The sequence below is a fragment of the Nycticebus coucang genome, chromosome 24 (assembly GCF_027406575.1).
Source record: "Nycticebus coucang isolate mNycCou1 chromosome 24, mNycCou1.pri, whole genome shotgun sequence".
NCBI classification, from domain to species: domain Eukaryota; kingdom Metazoa; phylum Chordata; class Mammalia; order Primates; family Lorisidae; genus Nycticebus; species Nycticebus coucang.
In genome coordinates, this window is record NC_069803.1 from 28,850,847 (window position 1) to 28,868,370 (window position 17,524).

At 43.3% G+C, this 17,524-nt stretch overlaps 1 protein-coding gene across 2 annotated transcripts in view; it reads right to left on the reverse strand.

The window, feature by feature from the left end:
* Positions 1–5,389: 5,389 nt before the first annotated feature.
* PINX1 (PIN2 (TERF1) interacting telomerase inhibitor 1) overlaps positions 5,390–17,524 on the reverse strand; it is a 55,711-nt gene continuing 43,576 nt past the window's right edge. For both annotated transcript variants that reach the window (XM_053578469.1, XM_053578468.1), the window contains exon 7: positions 5,390–6,103. In XM_053578469.1, the coding sequence (XP_053434444.1) occupies positions 5,603–6,103 (501 nt within the window). In that variant the 3' untranslated portion in view covers positions 5,390–5,602. The remainder of the gene's footprint in view (positions 6,104–17,524) is intronic.

Genomic DNA, 17,524 nt, shown 5'->3' on the forward strand with positions numbered 1-17,524 from the left:
AATGGAAAGGACGGCCTGGCCTTGGTGCAGAGGTGGCACTGGCCAGGCAAGGTTCAGAGGGAGACAGAGGGAGAAGTGAGCTCCCTGAGGGCAAGGCCCTACCCAGTGGATGCCCGTAGCAGACACCTGACTGGGTTGAACTGTTGATAACAACCCTCAACCCAATATAGTAACAGGGTGCAGGGGGAAGCCTGGGATGAACAGGAGTTCCTTTCAGACCCAGTGAATTGGAGGGGCCCTCGTGATGGCCAGCTAGAGAAGCAGAAGGAAAGCTTGAGATTAGTCGAGATGCTGGCAGGGAATTGTCCAAAAAGCAGCAGAAATGCCAGCCCTAAGTGAGGGTGGACATAAAGTTCACGTTTGATTTACTATGTTAAACTATTTTAAATTGCACATGAACTTTGTGTCCATGCTGTATATGAGCAAATGAGCCATAGATAGAATGGAGGCCAGAACCTGTAGCTCCAAAACATTCCAAGGCTTCCTGCTTCCTTCTCACGTTCAGTTGTCCACACGAGAAGGAAGAGCCAGGAGGTTCAGAAGAGGAGACCCAGGAGTCGGGGGGAGCCAGGACAGCTGAAGCAGGAAGACCAGTGGTCTAGAATGAAGTCACCCACCAGGGGAGACACATACCCAGGAGGTGCAGAAGTCGAGGCTGTGTCCATCTGTCAAAGCGCTTAGGTTACCCCGGATTGTTCACCACAACCTGGATTGTCCTTTCTCCAACGTTTGAAGGCTAGAGTTGGGGTTTTCCATCTCTTGAACAAATGTTTGTTAATAGCTCTGTTTGGGGCCTATCCAGGTTCAAGGGGCTCCCTGGAGGTTACCTCCTCTCAGCAGAGCTGCTGGTGACAGGAGGATGCCAGGGGAGCTGAGCTCCATCTTCAGACTGGTCTTTTCAGTTCAGAGCAGTGGTTCCCAATTTTTCTGGCACCAAGATAATTTTTCCATGGATGGGGAGAAGAGGGGCAGATGTTTTGGGATGATTCGAGCACATTACATTACCCTCAGATCGTCAGGCATCAGGTTCTCACAGGAGAGTGAAACTGGGACCCCCCTGCACAGTGGAGTTCATGTCCTGTGAAAATCCAAAGCCATGGCTGATGTGACGGGGTGGAGCTCCGGCAGTGAAGAGAGGTGGGGAGCGGCTGTCAATGCAGATGAAGCTTCGCGCCCTCACCTCTTGTTCTACAGCCTGGTCCCTAACGGGACACGGGCCAGTACCGGACCACAGCCTAGGAGTGGGGGACAGCAGGTTTAGAGCCTCCCACTTAGGCAAAATGCGTTTCGATGGTACTCGATGTGGAGAAGTGTCATATAATTTTGTTTATTTATCACAGAGTTAGAAATGTGAATAGGGAGATTTTTGTGAAAAGTTGCTCCTCAGGTTCCAACTGAATGAGTTAGCAAAGACTTTCTCACAGCTCAGCCTGACTTGAAAGCTGCGGGGGACGCAGCCCTGGCTGGCCAGGGTGGAGGCGAGGGCCTGGGCGAGTCATAGGGAGGTTATTGGAAGATAGGGTGTCCTGCTCTCAGCGACAAACTGGTAGAACCAGAATGTGGACAGTTTCTTCAATGAGTCAGTTACTTCATCTTGAATTGGCCTTTAGCCCCCAAATGTTGTTCAATAAATGTTTTCAGAACAGATAACTGCTCTCAGTATCCACATACATTTCTCTAAGGGAACCCCAATATAGAATCTACACACAGAAAATTTCTGATATAACTAATTACAAAAGTCTTCCCTTAGCTAAGGGATTCACCACTGCTTTCCTTAGAAGTTTGCTGCTGATGCGTGCACCAAACTTCAGTCCGGGTGGGGGGACTCAGCTCCGTGTGCAGTCTGCATCAGCGTCTACACCGCCCTGGAAGTCGAGGGCAATGCTATTCTCACTTGCCCTTCCCACCTTTTTCAGGCTTTTCCACACTCTTCTTGGTTCCAGGAAGGCTTTGGGCATGTTGTTTGAGTATATTCAGTATTTCCTAAACAGACTGTATACTTTTATACAAGTTTAGTCATTGTCTTTATTAGAACATGGTACTAATTTGCTCATTAATAACCGAGCCCTATAAAATCACACACTAGAGCACCCAGTCTGACCTTCCGCGCCCTGCCTGCCAGCACAACAGGCTCCAAATTGCAGTGGCTGCAGAGCCAGAGAGGGAAATAGGGTGGCGGTGAGGCTCTTGCTCAAACCTAAACACTGCTGCTGCTTGCTGATCCAAAGGCTGAGATCGCTTGGAGAGATTGCGCTCAAACAACTCTCTGATGCTGTTGCTTTAAAAAAAAAAACAAAAAACAGGTCTCAGCAAGCGCCTGCCAATCAGTGAACAGGTGGAGCAGGAGAGGCAGAGGGATGGTCGGTGCTAGGAAACCAATGCTCACTTGAGCTTCGTTGTTCCAAAGCATCACACATTTTCTACACATTGTAGAATTTCTGCCTTTTCTCATTCCCAAACAGGTTTTAGGAAGCTGGCTTACCCATTTTCCCACCAATCCCTGGGACCAAGTTGGAAAAGAAAAGCCATTGAGAATTTCCTTTTTTTTGAGACAGAGTCTTACTCTGTCACTCTGTCCCGTAGCATCATAGCTAACAGCTGCTTTCAAATACATCCCCCGTTTAAAAGTAACAATGACACGGGAAGAGTCAAATTCAGCCCCAGGGAACCTTGCCTGTCGGGTGAAGTGGGACTTAGGGAGCCGTAGGACAGAGGAAAAAGGAGTGGCCGTTTGTGCCTGTGGCAGAGAGGGAACTGACGCACCACTGGGTCTCTTGGAGAAGCACAAACTAGTTAGGAAAATGGAAAGAGGCCCTTCTGTAGAACGGGATGATGACAATGGTTATCTCACTGCATTGTTAAGAGAATTGAGTTGATTTATTTAAGGTACTTGGAATAAAACCAGATATCTAAGACTTCAGACCCTAACAATAATTATCCAGCTCACAGGAACCTCTTCAGTGGAGAAGTAATTTTCCTGAGAACCACTTTTCCTCTTTTCTTTTTTTGTAGAGACAGAGTCTCACTTTATGGCCCTCGGTAGAGTGCCGTGGCCTCACACGGCTCACAGCAACCTCCAACTCCCGGGCTTAAGCGATTCTCTTGCCTCAGCCTCCCAAGCAGCTGGGACTACAGGCGCCCGCCACAACGCCCGGCTATTTTTTTTTTTTTTTTTGGCTGCAGTTTGGCCGGGGCCGGGTTTGAACCCGCCACCCTCGGCATATGGGGCTGGCACCCTACCAACTGAGCCACAGGCGCCGCCCCACTTTTCGTCTTTAAACTGAAAGACACCAAGGAAAGCACTGGACTGAATAAATGAATAAATGTGTTTTCACTTGGTGAAAATAACTCAAGGCAAAACCAAGGTTCATATGCTAATAATTTTTAAAGTATCAAGACTATAAAATGTAATTCTCAGAATATCTGTTTCATTGTTACAACTTTCACTTAGACCTAAAAATTAAGTGGCCTGAAAGTGTCATATAGGAGAAGAAAAGCTGAGAAGGTCTAGAGGAAATTCAAGTCTCCACCTCCATCGGAGCAAATGGCCCCCCTGCCCACCTCTGCTGAGCACACGCCTGACTCTCAGGCTGCCCACTCAACTTCAAAAACATGCAGGAGACCTTTCTCTCACCCATGAAAATGATCATCACCACATTCTATATTTTCTATAAAAATGACTCGTAAACGACCTCATGGCACGGCCACCTGGGGACTCCTGACACCCAGGACTAGACCTCCCCTCTGCTCCTCCAACCCAGCAGCCTGTGATTTGATGTATTCTCCGAGCTTTCTTTTCTTTCTTTCTTTTTTTATTAGTAGAGACAGTTAAAGTTAACAATGGGGAAAAAAAATCTGTTTATACAGGGTGGACATAAAGTTGGTGTGCAATTTACTGTGTTAAACTATTTTAAATGGCACAGGAACTTTACGGCCACCTGTGTGTAGTTTTCACAAGCTGCCTCCCTTTGGGTTTTCACACATCCCCACTCAGGCTGGCTCTCAGCTTCGCATACAAGATGGGACAAGCAGAGATAACTTGGGCATGTGCCCTCTGTGGGCAAAAGTGACTTTAAAAATCCTTGGGGTTTATTACTCCTGGGATTCTAAACTCTGGGGAATGTGATAAAACTCAGACGAGTCCTCAGGCTCTGAATTCGTAAGAACTCTGTGGGATGTGTGTGTGTGTGTGTGACTTTTTAAACAACCGGCACTGTTCAGTACCTTGGAGACTACAAACAAACATTCTCCATGTACTTTCTCCACTTCAGGAATCTGGAGACCAAGTTTCCTATCTGATGTATGACCTCGAGAACTAAAATCAAGGGCAAAAGGTCACTGGAGTGTGGGCGAGTTTTAGTTTCTGTTACCAGTAGCAATCTATAAATCAGTGGAGAACAACACGCCGCCTATGCCTCCCTGCCACACCCACGGCTGCTCTGACGGGACTGGCAGGACAGGACAAAGGGACTGGGCAGGGGTACGGGAAAACTGGGAACTGGAAGAAGAAATAAAAGCACATGAGGATGAAGAAAAGAAGGGCGAGATGAAGAGTAAAAAGAAAGCAGAGGAGAGGACAGGCTGAGAACCACAGGTCCGGGCCTCTAATCTTAGCGTTTCTTCTCTGTCTGCGTCCCAGAGAGGGTGGGAAGCATCTGCAGGTACCTGCATGAACCCCCTGGGGAGGCTGAGCCAGCACGGAGGGACAGGTCAGGCTGCGGCAGGAGGACGAGGTAACACCACTGAGCGGAGCTGAAAGGTATCTTTTACTACTTACACAGTATTTATGCTTTTACGAATTTTCATAAGGTGGTCCCAATCTAGAGACTGATGTTAGTTCCATGACCTTCACCTCTCAGTTTGCAAACCTGATCCTGATCAGGAAGTCAGAGTCACTCTAGGGATTGTCTTCATGGGTCCCCAGATGGAAACACATCTGACCACTCCCAGCAGCATGGAGACCAGAGAGGTGTCCTATGAGAACTGAAACCTTACACTGCCGGCTGCAGACAGCTTGGTCCATGTCACGGGGTGAAGACCTGAGAACACTTGGCTGCCGTGGCTTAGGGGAGAGAGGCCATCAAAACAGCCTCCCTATCAAAACCCAAACAATGCCACACAACAGAAAAACTCTCTGATTTGGAGATGTGATCGGGTAATTCCTACTTGGCAAAAATGTATGGTTGGCTATGGAACAAAAGGAACTATCTGAATCTAAGCTTTTGCCTCTTAATCCTTTAATTAGACTAAGTCCTTCAGAAGGAAGCACCACTCTTTACTGAAGGAAATCAAAAGCAAATCCAGACAGATACTGACTCCCATGTGTGCACACTTACACGGCTGGACGTATCACACACATGAAGAAACACTCACAGTGCGAGGCTCAGAGTTTACAAACATTTTGTTTATGAGAGCCATTTTTTAGGACATATTGAAAACTTCTGGGAATTTAAGGTGGGAAAATGGGGTGAGAGGGCGAGGCTCGGCAACCCACGGGCATGTTAACAGATGTGCCCAAATCTGGGGTTCACTCTGCTTTGACTTCAGGCCAAAGGCGTCTGCCCTGCAGCTGAGTGGTCGGAAGGCCCTGGCTGGAGAGAATTCATCTGGAACCCTTCTTCTTTTTTTTCTTCTTTTTCACTGGTGTTTTGGCTAGCATAAGGTCCACTGGTACCTCTCCTGGCTTTTGCAGCTTTTTCTTCCCTGTCCTTTTTTTGGGCTTCAGGATCAAGTCTGGATCATCGCATTCCTCTGCGGCCTCAGCAGGACCATCCGAGTCCTCATCCCGGCAGGGCTGTCTGGGCTGCTGTCTCCTTGCAGCCTTCTTTTTCTTGGCCCGATGCTTCTGGTTTTCCTCTTCCTCATGCTTTTCCTCCCCAGGCTGGGTGTAACTCTCCACGTTTTCACCTGTTACCTTTTTGTTTCTTTTCTTTCCCTTTTTTGGTTCCACCTGGGTATCTGAAACGACAGGCCCCGGAGCTGTGACCTGGGGCTTGCTCTTCAGCTCTGCCATGCGCCTGGTGAAATACTCCTGGATGGTGAAGGCGCTGGTTGTTGTGGTGGAGGTTTCGTTTCCATCTGGAGTAGAGGGGCTGGAATTGTCCTAAGGAGGGAAAAGAGTTAAAAGGAGGTTAAGCACCAACAGCTCACCCCTCACAGTACCCAGAAGGACTCCACTTGGGGCCACTCACAGCAACCTGGAGACAAGGCTGCGAGCCAGCTTCTCTTTCTGTCCTTATGGTAGGCCTGAACCCATAAGCGTAGAAGACTCCACCGGAGTCTGTGTGGGGTGGCAGGCGGAACAGACAGAAGCTAACTTAGGAAGTTACCCGGTCCATTATTCCACGTTACCTTAGTCACCTTCCAGGGGAAAAGTCAATTGAAAACAAAGCAAGGTGCTGGGTGGTGTGGGAGCTGTCACATTCTTTCTGTTGGACCAACTGAACATAAGAAATGATGGTATGGCTGAACTGTTCTCGCCATCACAAGAGAAGAGCGGAGAAAAGAGAGTTCTATAGCAGCTCTGTTGTGAGGCAGCAGTTCATTTGAAGAAGAGAAACAGCTGGAAGGACGTTCCACCAGCAGCCGCTGGCAGCAAGTTGTTAACGTGCAGCCTGTGTCGTATCTTGAGTTGAACACAACCTGGGAAAGCTTCTGGTTCTAGGCAGTCATCCAGATGTGTCTGCCACTGAAGGCCAAGCCCCAGGGATCCAGAACCAGGCCACCGAGGCAGCACTTTCTCCCTTTCTACGGCACTGATGAGGGTGTATGCATTTCCTTTGCGGTTGCCATCCAGGGTTTTACTGATACAGAGTTATTCTTATGCTCACACTTTCTTCAAGACATCCATCATTCACATCTGGAGTTAGGCTAACGACACAGTCTCAGCAGTAACCAGATTTAGGGAATTTGCCCGGGAGACACAACCACTTTTGGCACTGGCAAGTATCACAGGAGTTAAAAACATAAAACCCCACAGATTGAAGAGAAATTTTAATTGGTGTTAAAAAGCAAAGCTATAATAACAGAAGGAAAATTGTATACAGCTCGATTGGAAAACACATATAGAAATTGTATGTGTTCACACATGTGCAACCAGGTACAGCAACCCATTACTCATACTGGAAGCTACTCTGCAGGGATTCCAGAGGGTTCTCTATGGAACAGAGACTTGCCAACCGTGGCCGTGCTCCTGTCTTTGTACACTCCACAAGCCAAGGATGGCTTTTACATTTCTAAATGGTTGGGAGGTAAAAATGAAAAGAATAACATTTTATTACATGTGAAAACTATATGAATTTCAAATGTCAGTGTCCATAAAGTTCTGAATTATATAAGTAAAAAATTTGTGGAAATTTGTTTTCTCTCTCTTTACACAGCTATACCTAATTGGTGCTAAGTAAATATTTGCTGAATGAATATCTTTATTATAAAATATAATCTGCTTCTGTGAATATTATATTGCCGACTTTTGGAAATGACAGATGTTTTTCAAATGTACACACCCACACACACAGAATCGGAGGGATCTGGGTTTTGATGGAGTCCTCAAGCTCAGTCTCCTGCCAGTGACAGAATGTCCCTTTCCTGATGTCTTGAAATGGCTAACTGCTGCTTGTTTTTGAGAAGCAAAAGACAGTAGATCAGAAAAGAGTTTGGTTATAAAGGCATCTGTCATCAAAGAAAACTCTGAATGACCCTGTAAGTATGCAGAGATACCTTTCTAATAATGAGGCATCAGAACTGTGCCTGGGATTTACAGACTCAGACAAAAGAACTGAACATCTCAGAGAAGACACAGGAACCAGGAGGGATGACAGACCTGACTGTTCACTGGACTTTCGCAGAGAAAGGTCAAATTCCTCATATGAAAGCCAACGTTAACAAAGCTGCTCATTTTATCTCTTTTCTTTTCTTTTTATTCCTATATGCCCAGTCAGCTACCCAAGTTACCACTCACTAGGAAAAGCCAATGTCAACACGTTTAGAAGGACGGCTCTGCATGGCAACACTTCTCAAGTACCTGCCCTCAGCATCACCGAGAAGAGCCGTCCAACCTCTGGGGAAAGAGGGAAAGAGGGAAAAAGAAAGGAGCAGGCTTCCGGCCTCCCTGCAGGTCTTGGAAGGTGCAGTGACTCATGTGACAACACTTTACAACCCAGGGTCTACTGGAGATAAACGAGGCTCCTCTAAAGCCAGAGAAGATCAATGTGACACAGGGACCAGCTTCTTTGAATGAAGTCTAAAAATAATCCAAAGCACCCGCAGTTTAGTATTCTAGGTCAGCTGGTCCCTCCCCTGCTCTCTGGAGGAAGAATAAACAGCTTTTATAAACAGTTGAAGGCTAGCACTTGAACCTCCCACACCGAAGAGGCTTCCAGAATGTTCTGTCTCCCATCTTTACTCGGCAGGAAAATGTGAAAAGTGCTTTAGAACCATGACAACTCAAACTTAGGCTACTTATTATAGAAAGCATAGCAGTTTTGAAAGATTTTAGAGAACCTAAAATCTTCTTAGCATAAAAACATCTTTAAGAGAAAGGTAAATTAATTCAGGTTAATAATACAGTCTCCTCTCTCTCAGTTCTTACACACTACATAAGGCTAATATTTTCACAGACTCTTTTTAATTTACCAGAAATGAAAGTAGAAAATAAGAATATTTTTTTAGGGGGCGGTGCTCAGTGGGTAGGGCGCCAGACACATACATGGAGGCTGGAGGGTTCGAACCTGGCCAGGCCAGCTAAAACAACAATGACAACTGCACACACACACAAAAATAGCTGGGTATCGTGGTGGACACCTGTAGCTCCAGCTACTTGGGAGTCTGAGGCAAGAGAATTGCTTAAGCCCTAGCCGGGCGTTGTGGCGGGCGCCTGTAGTCCCAGCTACTCGGGAGGCTGAGGCAAGAGAATCGCTTAAGCCCAGGAGTTGGAGGTTGCTGTGAGCTGTGTGATGCCATGGCACTCTACCGAGGGCCATAAAGTGAAACTCTGTCTCTACAAAAAAAAACAAAAAAAAAAAAACAAAAAAGAAATAAAAAAAAGAGAATTGCTTAAGCCCAAGAGTTTGAGCTTGCTGTGAGCTGTGACGCCATAGCACTCTACTGAGTCTCGAACAAAACAAAACAAAACAAAAAACATTTTTAGGAGTAAATTTGATAGGGTAAAATCATTCTGTGTGTAAAACATAATGAAGTGGAAAGCCAAATTAAATACAGCTCTGAACTCAGTGAGTTGTGTGAGTAAATGATACAAAATAATATACCAGACAGATCTCATGTTATCTGTTTTTAACAATAATCTAAAAGCTATACACTGGGACAACTTAAATGTTAGAACAGACAGAAACCAAACAAGTACTACAAAACAACTGTATTCAAGAAAAACTCTAACCAATTAAATTCAGATTACAATTCCAAGGAGCTCTGCCAAGCTCATTCGAGAGGCATCGATTAAGCATCTAATCCTTTAATGACCTTTTCCCTTGGTTTTACATAAGCTACAATAATTTTATATGCAAAAAAGATACTAAAAGTTTAAATAAAAAAGAGTAAGAAATGCTGTCTCCCTTCCTGCTCGGAAAAGTTTCCTTAAAGCAAGATGTGCCTCTTGTTTACAAGCACATTTGTAATCCCTAACTGACCCAGGCCCTGGAAATTCAATGTCACGTATCAGTGTTTCCCCCACTATCAGGGGTAAAGGATTCCATTTTTTTTGTTTTGTTTTCTTGTTTGCCTTTTCAAATATTCAAGCCATTGTTGATAGGGCCAACATAGGGAGCTGCCCACATAAAACCATCCTGCCCAGGAAAGAGCGTCCTGCCAGGAAGGAAAGAGTGCCTGAAAGCCCCACCCCGGAAGGAGTGAGTGTGCCAATCTCTGAAAGCCCCGCCCAGGAAGGAGTGAGTGTGCCAATCCCTAAAAGTCCCGCCCAGGAAGGAGAGAGTGTGCCAATCCCTGCCCCTCCAAACTCTTACCTTCCCAGCCCGCCTTAACCCACGTGCTGACTTCCTTTTCAAACTCAGCCCACTCGCACCCAAGTGAATAAAGGCCATGTTGCCCACACAGAACCTGGACTCCACTTCCTTTCCTTCATATCTTGGAATAACCTCTCATTTTCAGCCCTTAACCTCTCAATTGTAGGGCAAGATTTTTGTAAGTTAAGAAAAAAATTACTAAAAAAGTTAAATTTAAAAAAGACATAAAACTCAAGTCCTAATTTATAAAATGACTAAGTTATTATGAGTTTCTAAATGTTCAGTGTTAATTTCTGTCCTTATCTTGTCATGGGCTGGTCTATGGACCATACATCGCACGGCATTGCTATAAAACATTAGCTACCAAACCATAGGAAACAAGCACTGAATTCAGTGTAGATGTGGCATTGACCTGGGTGTCAAAGACTTGATTCACAGCTGAGAATGTGATCCTGGACGGCAGACTGGACTTTCCTTGTTTGCAGGACAAGGAACAGAGCTACTCAGTTAACTTTTTTCGAACAGTTTTAGCACCACCTGCCTTTCTTCAAACAAAATCTTGACAGAGGCCAACATGTCTAACACATAGACGAGCTCTAGCTGAGGTGGGGGTGGGGCAGCCCACAGATTATGCCCTGACCTTCCCTTGGGTCCTCTCTAAAAGCCTCCGGGACTCTCAGCCTCTATGGTACATTTTTCAGGTCTGTTACAATTCTAACCTTCTTTGTGGTAATCTAGGTAATCTCACAACACTCAGCAATAGGGGACTAATGAGCTTTTTTTTTTTTACAGGTTCCAGCAAAGCCAATTTTCTTTTTCTTTTTTTTTGAACTTTTTTTTTTTTATTGTTAAATCATAGCTGTGTACATTAGTGCAATCGCCTGTACCCATTCTAAGATGCACCATAGATGTGGCCCCAGGCTAATGAGCTTTTGAGAATAAAACTGGATCTTTAGTGCTGTATGATATACATAATTCTGAAAATTGTTGTTTATATTTGGAATTCCAATAAATGGCTGTCAGAATTGTCCAGCCAATCAATTTTTCCCAAAAATGATCAAGGCAGGGCTCCCCAATGCTGAAAAGCCTTGAGTTGCAAACAGGGTTCTGCTTGAGGCTCACGATGGCTGATGATGACCTCTAGGCTGGCCCCAAAGACCACGGGGTAGGGGATGGGGCAAGGGCTGGTGCTGCCTAGCCTTGAGTCACTAGGATCCCCTCCACGCTTTCCCCAGACTACAGCTCGAGAAGCAAAGCTGCACCTTCTCTGCCCCCTCTTCTCCATGCTCCAACCCAAAAGAAGGCTCCTCTTCATCTTCCTTTCATGGCATCACAGGATGAAAAGCTAAGAAGGAATGTTATTTCTGCTTTCCTGGCAGGAGAGGACAGAGGGCAAATTGAGCCAGTATTTCACTCTTCTCACACTAAGCCATCTGTGTGTCAATTTCTTACTATCACAAAAGCTCTTAAAACCATTTGCTTCATCTGTCAACAAACAAAAAGCCAAATCTAATCCTTTCAGGCCAAACCTATGTCCTGGCAAAACTCTAACCAAACAAAACGGTCCAGTGACTTATAGCCCCTGGCTGTTTTGGTAGGCCTTCCCTTAACCCTCACCACTTTTTCTTTTCTTATTATTTTTTTTTTATGAGTGAGTTTCTTATTACAATGTTATGTTTGCTGACCTGCAAGACAACATCAATTTTTACTGGTACTAAAAACAACTTTCAAAAAAGCCGTGACCCACTTTCTCCTTTCTGGCTCCTCTAGAAAGTGGAGGCAGGCCCCAGTCCCCGTTTGAAGTCCTTGCTGCCAGGAGACGGCCAGTGTCTATGTCTCCCCTCCTAGAACAGGAAAAGGATGCACTCTGGGTACCATGTGCTGGGGCGAGATAAGACCGGAGAGTCTGTCCTCAGCACCTTATCAGCTCTTCCTGCTACTTTCCAGAGCAGACAGCACCATGGCTGGCAATGAACTAAACTGGCTTAAAGGGGGGCTGGGAATGGGAGTGGCTTGGGGGTGGGGTGGGGTGGGGTAAGGTGGGCAGGAGTATAGACAATATATTATAGAGACATATTCATAAATTTTAAAACCACTTGCCAATTGCTCTCCCAATTGCCTTTTCTTTTTTTAAATAAACTTTTGCATTTTGTTAAACTGCAGCAACTGGGGGAAAGCTTTTCATAAGAGCTTCCTCCCTGGTTGCTTTCCTTGCTTTGAGCCTGCCCCAAGCTGCCGGGGCTACCAGCTTCCAGGCACGTAGGCAGATCAGAGCACGGGCTGCAGAGGGCAGCATCTGTGCCTTCTACCTGCACGCGAGCCTCCCAGTAAGCAGCACGTGCTGGGGGCCAGGGCAACACCACCCCCACATCGCAAACACACAACGAGGCTCTCACACACATGGAAGCAAGTCACGGATGAGCCAGCGGCTTTGTCTGTCATCAACTCACACCCGTGAATCCAAGGAGGCTCACACTCTCCCAAAATCTTGGGCTTTTAAGGAGGGATTGGGAGGTAGGAACATAGCTGCTGGAAAACAATCTATTCTAGACTAAGCAGGAAAATGTGAAATTAGCTACAGACTCAGGTATTGCTAACGAACTCACCTGAAAGTACAGTAGGGCATCCTATCTGAAATTCTCGGGACTGAAGTGCTTCAAATTTTGGACTATGGAATTAGGGATACTCAACCTATAATATAAATCTGGCAGTCTTAAACATTTTTATTATGGCAAATTTCAAACATATAGAGAAGTAGAGGAAATAGCAGTATGAACCCAGGGCTCCATTACTAAGTTTGAGCAATGACCGACATATAACCATTAGATCCCACTCTCCTCCGGGCATCCAAAGCAAAGCAGACATGATGTACTCCCATCTGTATTTCAGTACACGTCTCTAAAAGATGACAGCTCTAAAAAAATTCATAATTTTTACTACATAAAAAGATGAAAAAATCCTTAACATCACTGAATAACTAATCATGTTCATATTACCTTTATTGACTTATGATTTTTATTACAGCTTATTTGAGTCAATTTCAGTAAGATCCATAAGTTTATACAAATAGTCTCTTGTCTCTTTTAAGCTAGAAGTTTCTATCCTCTCTCGTTTTTGTTTTTTGCAATTGTCCTTGATGAAAGCCAGCCATTTGTCCTGTCCTACTGACTGGGTCCCCGGGGTGTAGATTTGCACATTTCTCTGCCAAGCTCAATCGAGAGGCAGCCTTACTTTCTAACAACTCATGCAGAGTGCTGCTTTATGAAAAATCAGGTAAACTCTTGGATAAATAAGTTTGGGAAATAAACCCATGCTCTTCCTCCGCTTGACTCATATGTACACTATCATCTGAGAGATGTGGCAGCTGTTAAAGTCTGAATTGCCTGAGTTTATTTGACGTTGGAACCCTTTTTGGTATAACATCCATTAGTGTCGGTGCAATTACCATTCTGTGGAACCCTACTTTGAAAGAGTTGTTCAAATAGATTTTTCCAATACCTGGATAAAATGAGTTCTCTTGATTAAATCTGGTAGTTAAACCTTTGTTTTACTTTGGTCTGTCTAGGGGGCTGGGCTTTTACCAATGGACAACATGTTTTATGCAAAAATGGCAAAAACATAATGGAGAAGGGCAAAGCAGACAGGTGAGCCTTTCACCATGAACCAGCAGGTTGCTGGATGACTGTGGGAGGAAAGGTTAACGCCAACCTAGTTGCTCCATTGTTAAGATGGGGATATCTGTTCCCACATTTAGTCAGAAAAACTGCTCTTCCATTTTGCAATGGAGGGTGCCAGAGAAATAAAATGTCCTAAACGATGCCGAGTATAGACACATCCAATGTTAAGAACAGCTATCATCTAACCTTATTTCCTTTTTAGCATTATTTGCGAGAAGCAAGAACTTTATAGTCTAACCAGTGAGAAAACCACTATGAAGAAGATCCCAGAACTGGGTTCCACTAAAAGTCTGTGAAAGTTCAGACTACATAATAGTGTGTAAATTTATAATATAATCAAAAGAATAAAAATAGAGAACATAATCAGGAGTAATAGATAACAAAATCCAATCCTTCTTTTTAAAAAAGGAAACAAACTGGATTCTGCAACCAGTTGGCAAATAGCTACACAAAACCAAATTCCAAATGACTTTAAAATATTTAACAATATATACCTAACGGGATATACCTTAAGGATAAAAAGAACTACTAACTCCACTCACAAAAAAACCCCAAACCCTCTCTGAATTTACTTTAATAATCAAGTTATTGGTGTTATTCTGTGCCTACTGTGTATAGAACAGGAAATAAGCAAATGAGTAATGATATCTTAATGGCTTTTATTTCTGGGATCTATTGATTCTAAGAATTCTTACAGTGGGTAAATAAAGATGAATGAAGTTAAGTCCTATGGTCCTGAATTTAAATTGGCAATGAGTATGAACTCAGGATATATTTAAGCATTAAAAAAAATCATAGTTCTGTCCATGTAACAAGGCCTGGGAAGAAAGACCAGACTAGGAACAATAAGCAAGACTAATCCCTGGATTGTGGTCTCTGAGTAGCATTTACCACAAAAAAGGAAGTGGGGAGAAATGGATGACTCCAAGTCTAGGCTTATACCAGATTGGAAGGAAGCTATCAAATACCACATAGGGTCATGTCAACAGCACCCAGCATTACCTGTGTATACCACGAACTTTTGTATGCTGACTTTGTATCCTGCAACTCTACTGAATTCATTTTTTAGCTCTAACAGTTTCGGGGGAGAGTTTTTGGGGTTTTTGACATCATGCCACTTACAAATAGAGATAATTTTACTTCTTCCTTTCTCATTTGGAGACCTGTTCTTTTTCTTGTCTGACTGCTCTTGCTAGGACTTCCAGTCTAATGCTGAAAAGAAGCGTTGAGAGTGGACATCTTCACCTTACAACCAGATCTTAGAAGAAAAACTTCCAGTATCCCCCCCATTGATGATGATGTAAGCTGCAGATTTTTCATAAACGGCTTTTATTTTGAGGAATTTTCCTTTTATACCCCAACTGTTGAAGAGTTTTTATCAAGAGAGAATGTTGAACCTTGTCAAATTGGTTTTTCTGTGTCAGCTGAGATGATTATGTGGCTTTATCTTTCAGTCTGTTAATTGATTTGTGTATATTAAACCAGGGAAAAATTCCACATGAATAAGGACCTACCCCAAAGAAGAATTTAAGAAAACAATCTTGTTTACCAGGTAAAGAAGGAATAAATGTAACAAATGAGGTATAAAACCTTACACTGAAAACTATAAAATATTGATGGAAAAAAACCTGAAAAGGACACAAATAAATTGGAGGTTCTCAGGAATCAACTTGAAGAAGCTCCCACAGGCCAAAGGTGAAAAATGGGACCATCAACAGAGATAACTGCTAGTACTGAAACATTTCAAACATAATAATCCATGAGTGATACAAAAAAGGAAAACTCATTAATCAAACTTCCTCATAATTTTGGAAACTGCTAAGTAAAGGAAATGAATGAAATAGTTATACCTTCTTATACAGTGTAGTTCAACTTAATCTACAAGTAGATAAGGGGAAATTTCTATTCTAAGTTTTGTTCTGAAAATATAAGAGGAACAGAAAGATATATGAAGGAACTCACAGATAGAAAGAAATTTAAAAGATATATGTATCAACCAATTGTTATGTATGATCTTTATTTATTTGAATCCTGATTTAAAGAGACTGTTAAACCCCCCCCAGATTAATGACATTTATGAAAAGTAAAACTTAGAATAGTTGATAATAATATGAAATTATTATAGAGTATAATAATGTATTGAAGTTATACATTTAAAAAGAGTCCCTTAATCTTTAGAGATAAATACTGAAGTACTAAAAATGTATATGGATGAAGTGTTGATTTCTGGGGTGGGTCTGGTTCACAGTAAGCCGGGGGAAGGGTCTGTCCAGCCTTCCAGATTAGCCATACGAGTGTGTCTTTGCTTTGAAGGATCTCCCGGAGGGCCTCTCAACCTAGCTAGCTGCTGCTCCTTTGAGACATGACACAAATGCTCTCATCTCTGAAACTCATCACTGTGTCACATATGTGTCCAATCCTTTGACACAACAGTGGAGGCCTCTGCTCCAGTTGACTGTGTACGTCATGGACTTCCCAGCTGGACTGGGAATAGGGATTCTGTCTTATTCATTTAGTCACTTGTCACACAACAGTAATATTGGATGACAAGGAAAAACATCTGTGTTAAGTAGAAAAAGGAATTGGAAAGGTAGAGGGAACCAGATAGGAAGAAAATGACGAAAGTAATATTACTTTAGGGAACGATTACCCTGAAGGGTGTCATTACTAAGACTAGAGCTCTGTGTGAAGACACCGAGTCAGCCTAAGCCTGATCTGGTAGTTTTAAAACACAGAGGACTAGCAAGTAAGCTCTGCTTATGGCTCTCTTGTAACTTCAACTCATAGACAGCTGATTTTATTCATTAATTTTAAGAAAGTGGACCCAAAGTCTAACAGGTCTAGACCTTGTAAGGATCGCTAATAAGGAGTCTAAAATATACTATGACCAATGATGATAATATGTCATGTAACTGAGGTCCATTAAAAAACAAAATAGTGGTTCATGCCTGTAATCCCAGCACTTTGGGTGACTGAGGCAGGAGGATCACTTGAGCCTCAGGCCTAAGACTACAGAATGATGCCACTGTAACTATAGCTTAGGCGGCAGAGAAAGGCTGTCCAAAAACAAACAACCCCCACAAGAACTGGCCAGCTAAAGTGAGGCACACCTACAATCCCAGCAGCACAGGAGGCTGAGACTAAAGGGTCTCTTGAGCCCAAGTGTTTGAGGCCAGCCTGGGGAACATAGCAAGACTTTGCTCCAAAATAAACAAACAGACATGAAGATGCCAATCTAAAATGAAATGGCTGATTTAACCAGCTGAACGGTGTCACTATTTATATAGCACATCACACAGTTTAAGATCACAAAGTAAGCAGGTACACAATTTCTAATCTGGAACTTGAGCAATTTGGGGATAAGATTTAAATAAGTATCTTGTTTTCCCCATCAAACTTTCAAAAATTTTTATTTATTTTTTTAAATTCAGATGTATATGAAGGTACAAATGATTAGGTTACACTGTTTGCATTTGTTAGGTTAAGTTCAAGTTGTAGTTGAGCCCTTCACCCACTGGGTGTGCTGTATATACCCTGTGCCCATTAGGTGTGAGCTCACCAATCCCTTCCCTCCTCCCCCCACTTGAATTTCATTGTGTTTTTCTCTTGTGTGGGCACATAGTTGTTTATCTATTGGTTTCATATTGTATTGAGTACATTGGATACTTGCTTTTCCAGTCTTGAGATAGTTTACTAAGAAGAATGTTCTTCAACTCCATCCAGGTTAATATAAAAGATGTAAAGTCTCTATCTTTTTTATAACTGAATAGTATTTCATTGTATACATATACCACAGTTTATTAATCCATTCACGATTTAAAAAAATCTTAAAGCTGATTCTATGTAAGTTTCAGTGCTACACAGAAAACT